The sequence below is a fragment of the Lactuca serriola genome, chromosome 9, assembly GCF_051521515.1.
Source record: "Lactuca serriola cultivar US96UC23 chromosome 9, Lser_US96UC23_V15, whole genome shotgun sequence".
NCBI lineage: Eukaryota > Viridiplantae > Streptophyta > Magnoliopsida > Asterales > Asteraceae > Lactuca > Lactuca serriola.
Window position 1 is genome coordinate 144,703,855 of NC_136416.1, and position 8,820 is coordinate 144,712,674.

Sequence of the window (8,820 nt, forward strand, 5' to 3'; positions counted from 1 at the left end):
TATAGTGTTTTTAGGTGACACCAAACGCGCAACAAAAGTAGATCTTAAGAATTTTTCAAGCTAAAAGAAAAAAATATGAACCAAACCACAAGGACCATTCGTGTAATTTACTCAAACTTTTATAAACCATTCGTGTAATTTACTTGCACTTTTATAAACCAAATGATCCCCGAGTATTCTTTCTTGGTTCTCCGGGTTTTCTCCATGTTATCTAATATTCCTTTACGTAACACAACCAGACACCAAATCGTTGTTCCTCAAGGGCCATACAAAACTTGGAAAAATAATATAAGATCCAATTGTCAATTTCATTATATTAATAATAGTTTTTATCATCATATAAAGTATTGATTATTTATAGATTAAAAAAATATGATCAAGCAGGCCCGTCCCAGAGGGTGGGCGATAGGGGCGACCGTCCAGGGCCCATCTTTCAAAGGGGCCTAAATTTTTTATGGAAATTGCTATATTTAAAAGATATTACAAGTAATTTTATTTCAATTATTGAGTTATTATAAAAAACTTATGACATTTATGAATTTTAAGGGCCCGTTTTTTTTTTCTCGCCCTGGGCTCAAAATATGTTTGGAACGGTACTGTGATCAAGTCAACCCACATCTAACTAGATCATTACATAGCATAGCAGTTGTAAGTTGTAACACATTCGGCAATAAGAATAAATCAATAGCTTAAATTTCCATAAGTACAAACATATAAACAAATTTAAATAAATGGATAAACACTCACACGTTTCCTTCCAAAATCCTAATTTTGTAGGTCTCATTTGTACAAAACAAAGTATAAAAAAAAAAATAAAAAAAAAATAAAAAAAAAATAAAAAAAAACATTTTACCATCAAACAGCTGAGAGGTATTAGCAACCGGTCCCGTCACTAATACCCGCAATTTGTTTCTACTTGGGATCAAACTTTGTTGGGAAATGGTCACCACTATAGGCGAAGAGACTATCATTAGTATAAGGATGCTCACTTCCCCTACTCCCATCATCATATCCTGCTGAATTTGCTGCTGACTCAGCATTCGGGTTAAGACCCGCAAGTTCCATAATGCCCTCAATTTCTTTAACAACATCACTCATTGTTGGTCTCTTACTTCCGGTTTCTTCCACACACCTCAATGACACATCCACAAATCTTTCTAAACCTTTGAGTTGAGTGCTCAAACCAATGGTTGGGTCAAGGACTTCGTGAAGATTGTATAACTCTTTGCTCTTGTCCATGGCATTTCTCACTTCTCTCACAATGTACTTCCCTTTCTCGATTGGACTTCTTGCAGTTATTAGCTCTAACAACACCACTCCAAAGCTATAAACGTCACTCTTTTCTGTCAATTGTTGTGTCATGTAATACTCGGGATCCATGTAGCCCTACATCGAATAAAAATAAAGATTTAGCCATGTGAGTTAATTACATTGACCACTCTCTATCTGATCTGCAAAAGGGTTTTTCTTCTATTGGCCCATACTGCTTTGTGTGAGATGTAAATCAGATACATGGGGCCCACTAGGTGATTGGCATAAGGGTACATTGGGGTTTGGGGTTTGAAAAAGATATAATCCTAGAACCAACTGTGCTACACTTCGAGGCCTCCTTTTATCTGCTGACATAAAGAAAAGTTGGCAATGAAGGAATTACTTACCATTGTGCCTTTAACTTGAGTGGTAACATGAGTCCTATTAGCATCACCAAGTGATTTGGAAAGGCCAAAATCAGCAACTTTTGCGACTAAGCGTTCATCTAATAAGATATTGTTTGTTTTGACATCTCTATGTATGATTGGAGGATCAGCAAGATCATGCAAGTATTGCAACCCTTTTGCTGCTCCTAGTGCTATTCGAAGTCTTCTTGTCCAATCCAACCTGATTCCAGATCTCCCTGCACATGTCATGTCCAATGATTATCACTTTTGTAATTCAGACTAGTAGTACCCAACATAAAAGCTGAAATGACAATAATGGTCCCTAGACTATATATAAATACAAATATACAATAATAGCTACTTATAATAATGCTAACCGAGACAAATAGCTAACGAATAATGATGATTTTTTTTGGAAAACAAAAAGTACCTGAAAGACTATCTTTGACTGTGCCATTCACGATATACTCATATACCAACATCTGTTCACCTTGATCGAAACAGAAACCTACCAGACTCACAAGATTCTTGTGATGAACTCTTGAAAGAAGTTCAATCTCAGTTTTAAACTCAAGCCCACCCTGTGTTGATCCCTGCTTAGCCCTTTTGATTGCAATCAGTTGCCCATTCGGTAGACTTCCTCGGTATACCTACACAAAATAATTTCATTCTTAATCTTCTTTGATCTTTATATATGTAAGGAAACAATCACAAATGTGCTCACCATTCCATATCCTCCAGTTCCTATGTTGTTCGTTTCTGAGAAGTTGTTTGTGCATTTGCTAAGTTCCTCAAAAGAGAATGCTTTTGCTCCTTTCAGTTGAGGGACACCACCACTTCCAGTGGTTGTATCCCATAATGCTACAAGTTTTACGCAAAAACTATTAGAAGCCAAATTATATACTCCAAGGTACTGAGGATGATGTCAATGGCACAAAAATTGTATTTTTTTTTGTCCCACCCGAAAAAGGTCGAACAGGGTGGGACCGGGACTCACTCTTGATCTCTCTCATGTGCTAAAGACATTAAAACCCTCCTCTTCATTGTAGAAAATAGCCCTACAAAGCTTGTCCACTCTATATGGTTATGTCCATGTAACAAATGAAATCCTTAGTGGATAATGGTAAATCATACCAAAAGGCCTGCTCTCATGTGTGGCTCTTTCAGCTCTGCCTTTTTGTCGAAAAGCATACATTCCTGCAACTATCAATAACACCACAAGCACACAACCACCAACAGCTGCCCCCACAACAATTCCAGTGTTAGATGACTTCTTTCCGCTCCCTGATGATCCTGTGATATATATGACACAAAAATAAGATTTCATGATTGACGAACTATGCACAAGTATCTACAAAATGGTTATCATTCCAGCAACCCCTGAGCTGACCACACTGCCTGCTCTCAGGTACACAGTGGCCCACTAGACAACTGACATAAGTGCAACACCCACAAGGATCCCAATCCACATTGGAACTGAAACTCTCTTAGTGCAGCTATTGAGACTCAAATTCTTGCATGTTTTTGAAAAATTTAAAGCCCACATTAAGTGGAGTCATATAGACATGGAGAAGAATGTACTACCTAGTAAGAAGTCATAGTTTTCACCGATGAAAAAGTAGGTACCGAATGCTGCAGGAGGCTTGAAAGTTTGGTTGCTAAGTGAGAAACCAAGTCCAAGAATCCCGGACCTATCAAACCTATCGTTTCCAGATGGAAAAACCTGAAGGTTGATTACAAGGTAATCATCCAAATTTTTCATAGGATTCCTAACTGAAACCGAGTCCACGGGGAGTTGAGATCTCTGGAAAGATATCATCATTGCATTCCGGAGAGATTCGTAAACACTTGTATTTCCAAGATCAGAGAAGGAAGGAGCCCGGAAGAAAAGGTTGCCTGTGTATGGAAATGAACATTGACAATTTGGACTCGAAGCTTGACCCGAAGGACATGATGTAGGTACACAGTTGCTTGGAGGTGTAGAATATGTAGAAGTTGTAACTGTGGGAAGATTACAAAATTTGTCTGTCACGCCCGATTCCATACAAATTGGATTACCAGCAAGTCTGCAAATAAATTGTAACTTTTAGTTTTCTACAACAAAAGCTTTTCCTCCAGCAACCCCTGAGTTAACCCACACTGCCCAAAAGCATGATGTGAGATGTAAATGAGGCACACAACGGCCAACTAATACCTACTCCGAACCAACTGTGCTATTTGTATTAATGAATTAAACTAAAAAGGGTTATGAATTGAAAAGTAAATGTGATTTACCAAAAAAGCTTAATAAACACTCTTTCCTTTTTCAGAAGCATAATAATTACAAAACTTACATTAATTCGATATTATATTCGCTTCTTTGAGTGAAGTCACCAATTTGATTATTCCGCAAATCGACCTGCTGTAGTTGGTTGCTATGGGTAGAGCCGATATTCAAGGTGCCATTTAGTTGGTTCCCACCTAAATCACTGACAAAAAGCCGATTGCAAATAATCAGATTTCTGCATGTGAAAACACGGAAACAGAAGACAAAAACCGACCGATTCATAACTCACACATTCTGTAATTGGGGGATGCTGAAAAAGTTAACAGGGAGAACTCCTACAAGATTATTATTGGACATCTTACTGCAAAAAAATGCAAACATGTAAATAATTACCCATTGGAATTTTTAGGGGAGAAATAATGAAGATAATTAGATGGCCATACAGTGTTGTCAAAGCCTGTAATGTCGAAAACCAAGAAGGAACGGTGGATTCATCAAAAGTATTGTTGCTCAAATCCCTGGAATCACATTGAGAAATTAGACTTTTATTGATTATTACTGATTATACAAAAAGTCTTTTTCTTGATCATTGTTTGTAATCAAGATCATCATTTATAAACAGAATTAGTTGGATAAAGTCTTATTACTTACAGATAATTGAGGACGCCCAGTCCGGTTAAATTAGGCACAGGCCCAGTCAGTCGATTGTTTGACAGAAACCTATAAACAAATTTATCAGACATTAAAATAATCTTCTTGTATTCTACTTTTTCAAGTACATCAGACATTAAAATAGACTTAAGTTTCTGAAACTTACATCTCAAAAACACCAGTAAGGTTGTTGATGTTTGATGGGATATCACCAGTTAAACGATTCCTATCAAGACGCCTGATATCACATAAAAAACGCCATTAAAACACATATTTACCCTTTTAGATTTACAAAATGTCTTGCAAATGATGATTAGTTGTACTCACACGACTTCTAGTGATTTCACAAGCCCAAGGGTGGAAGGAATGGGGCCTGTAAGCTGGTTGTTTTCAAATAGACTGCTCAGAAAAAAAAAAAAAAAAAAAAAAAAAAAAAAAAAAAAAAAAAAAAAAACCAAGTCAGAAACTAAGTTAACTTCATTTGATCTTATCATTTACATATTTCAAAGAAGATTGATTGTTGTATCAAAACATACAGATGAATTAAAGTCATATTTGAGCTAAAGAGCCGAGCTGGGAGAGGGCCTGTAAGCATGTTCCTTCCAAAATGGCTGAAAATACATAAGTCAGTATAACGCTAAATCATTCATAGAGCTGATATAGAAAAAAAAATAAAATATATATATATATATATATATATATATATATATATATATATATATATAAATGACGTTATTTTGTCACAAAACTACGTTTTGTCTCAAGTTAGCGACAGATTTTCTGTGGCTAATATGATGACGGATATTCTACAAACTTAGCAACAGTTTTTCTGTCGCTAATTCCTAATTTTCTAGCAATGAGGAGACTTACAAATGTTTTGCATGAATTAGCATATCAAGACCAGGAGTTGTCCCACTAGAAACAGGTATACTTCCTGAAAGCCTGTTATCGGCTAAATCCAACCAGTAAAGATTTTCGATATTACCAATGGAAGGTGGAATCGATCCAGTGAAACGATTAGAATTCAGAGACCTACACAATCCAAATTATTGAAGAATGGGTAAATTAATCTTTATAATTAGGATTTCAACATATATTTTGGAAGAAAGTATTCATACTCACATATAGATAAGATTTTCTAGATTCCCGAGGGTGTCGGGAAGTGGCCCGCTGAAACCGCAATTAACTAGGATTCTAATAAATAAAAAATAGTGTTAGTATACGAAAAACATTTCTATAAAAAAGTTATTTTAACAGTAACCCATGAAAAGGTCCACGCTGTCTTGCCTGATAGTACTATCATGTGAGATGTAAATCGAATACACTGTCTTGCCTGATAGTATTATCATGTGAGATGTAAATCGAATACAGACACAAGTCAACTAGATGCTACAGAACCCAAAAGGAAGGAGCTCAATCCACATTGGAATTGAAGCTTCAAGACATGTGGTGTTAAGAATCAAACCTTTGACTCTTTAGCATGTAACTTATAAAAAGAAAAAGAAAATACTCACAAATTCGTTAACTTTCTCAAATTCCCAATTGCTGGAACTAGAGGCCCGGTCAAACCCGTATTGTAAGACAAATCTCTACATACAAAAAGGAATATGCTCATAAGAGACCAACATATTCAAACTAAAAAGTAATCGAAAATCCAAACGATCCTTCAATCACAAGAAACTATTAATTGAAAGAAAAACTTACAGAATCTGCAATTCAGATAACTGCCCTATGTCTCCCGTAAGCGAACCAGTCAAACCCATGCTAGCCAAAGTTCTGAAAATATAAATTAAAAAAAAAAAAAAAAACCAAGTTATTAGGCTTGTCGGGAACTTATTGTTACAAACTTTTCTTGAAGATTGTTAATGAAGGAAGGACTCACATGGAAGTGACACGGCCGTTTGTGCACCTGATTCCGTCCCAACCGCTACATGGGTCGGAGTTATCTTCCCAACTGGGTGGTGTATTCTGCCAAGCATCTTTCAGAGCTCGCAGAAATGTATCTTCATATTCACGGAAACAAAAACAATTTTTTCTAAGTAATCCACCAAAAAAGAACAAATTTCGTCCAACTTTCTAACAAAATTTTTAAGTTATATGAAACAGTTGACTTCGTTCATTCATCAGTTAAATAGAAATTCACGAATAAAACTAGTTTTGGAACAAAATACACAGGGTGAAGTTCAAATACTGATTGGTTTGACCAGAAGTAGGAAAATTAGGGAAATGGAAATTTCGATAAAATGAAATGATATGATGGTGAAGAACTTACAATCATTGTTTTGTGCTGATGTAAACGAAAATAGGATGAAGAGGATCAGAAGTGGTTGCCCTATTGTTGCACCCATTTGTGAATTGAATGTCAATGAATGAGAAACATGAAGTTGTGGAGATAGAAAAACAGATTACTAGAACTCGAAATAAGAAAGTTTCTTGATGACAGCAGGTTGGCATCATTGACTTCACCTGTTCACCATCAAATGAGAATTATTATTATATTTAATTGGAAATGTTTGAGCGTGGAGGTGTAAAGGTTTTACCGTTTACTGATTCTTTCTTTGAATTTTGCATGTTCAAGAGTCGGAATTAACGTAAGACCACTTTTATCGATTTCTTCTTTGTTTCGCGAAGATCAGACTTGGTTGTTGAATTACGAGTAATAATAATAGTGTAATTATGTTTTATTAATATAGTTATATGGATAATAAGTATATTGTTTTCAGTTCATGTAATATATTTATATATATTTTTATCAATAGTTATAAATAACATAGAACTTGTAAATTATAAAGAATATATAGTTATATATAACATATTAATGGTCTTCTTTAGAGAAAAAGTTAGTATTATTTTGGATATCTTAATATAAGTTGGTTAAGGTTCTTAATTCTTGTTTACACATATCAACTTGATATTATTATATTATTAGATCTTTTGATCTGTTCAACTTTCATTTTCTTATTTATATAGGTTTTAAGTTTGACAAGATTGTTCATGTTTGTCTTTTGTAAAACTAACCGGCCCTGTTTTTCTTGAAGGTAGTAAAATTAATTGTTAGTTTTTAAATGTATGCGATTACGTAAAAATTAAAAGCTAAACGTTTTGTATGACATACAAGCTCAAATGTTAGCTTTGAGCTATAAGCTAGCTTCTCAATAAGGTATCTCAACAAGTTTATAAAAAAAACTAATTTATAATTTTCCATAAACTTCTTTGGTATCACCAAACAACTAAATTATAATAACTTCAAAAAAATAAACTAACTTATATATCAAATAGAACCAAAAGCTCTCAAAAGCTAAAATCTACTTGAAAAGCTTTTGAATTATAACCTTTTTTAATTAAAACAAAAGTTAAAGACACATATGCCAAAAAAAAAAACAATTACAATTCGAGATTTTTCTTAAAAGTTAAAATGTAAAAGTTTTCAAAAGTGTGTTGCCAAGATACAATAAATAACGACTTTAGGTATAAAAATTCAGAAAACCAAACTATTAAGAACAGAAAATTTTAACATTAATGTGTTTTTATATTTTTTGAAGGTTGTATGTTTAATTATAATTCACAAGAAAAAAAAAAGGTTGCGAATATATATTTTATTTAAGAAGCAAATACTTATAATATTTATTCATGAAGATAACTAACATCTTTAGTCATGTTGTCTTCTACTTGTCATCTTGTCCCAATGGTCATTAATATAACTAACATATGCCGTTCTATAACAAACCAATATATTATATTTATATATAAATGAAGTAAATGCTTAAATATGGGAATATAAAATTTAATTGGTTATTCTTTTTATTCATATTTAGAACATAATTAAAAGCCCAAACAGCTATATGATTTTAGATATTGTGCTAATAGCTATATGATTTTAGATATTGTGCTTTTGTTATCGAGAGGAAGGAATCATATGAATATAAGTATAATGATGCTCAATTTCGATCGTCTTAGCTATATTAGTTTAAAAGCTATATGATTTTAGATACTGTGCTTTTGTTATCAAGAGGACGAATCTCTCTCTTCTAATAAAAGAATCATAAACTTGTCACATGTCATTTTTCTATAATTTTGAATTTTTTTTCTTTTATTCTCAAAAAATGACACATGTCTTTTTGTAATAATTTTACATTTAAATTTAAATCTTCTTCTAAATCCCTTAAAATTAGCATTATTAATATAGATTTTGAAATTCAAAATGTTTGGTAATCAATTATATGAAATGATCAATTATAAATAATC

The 8,820-nt window shown here is 33.5% G+C and overlaps 1 protein-coding gene across 1 annotated transcript; it reads right to left on the reverse strand.

The window, feature by feature from the left end:
- Nucleotides 1-663: 663 nt before the first annotated feature.
- On the reverse strand, nucleotides 664-7,043 carry LOC145072578 (leucine-rich repeat receptor protein kinase HPCA1-like). The gene is made up of 19 exons (XM_079019023.1): nucleotides 6,848-7,043; nucleotides 6,458-6,578; nucleotides 6,280-6,351; nucleotides 6,090-6,164; nucleotides 5,698-5,769; nucleotides 5,446-5,607; nucleotides 5,112-5,186; nucleotides 4,903-4,974; nucleotides 4,742-4,813; nucleotides 4,576-4,644; nucleotides 4,368-4,442; nucleotides 4,214-4,285; nucleotides 3,992-4,126; nucleotides 3,243-3,724; nucleotides 2,793-2,951; nucleotides 2,383-2,519; nucleotides 2,089-2,308; nucleotides 1,659-1,894; nucleotides 664-1,386 (listed from the first exon to the last, which is right to left on the reverse strand). The coding sequence occupies exons 1-19, from the start codon at nucleotides 6,921-6,923 to the stop codon at nucleotides 913-915; spliced, it is 2,856 nt and encodes a 951-aa protein (XP_078875149.1). The 5' UTR covers nucleotides 6,924-7,043; the 3' UTR covers nucleotides 664-912.
- Between the last annotated feature and the right edge of the window lie 1,777 nt (nucleotides 7,044-8,820).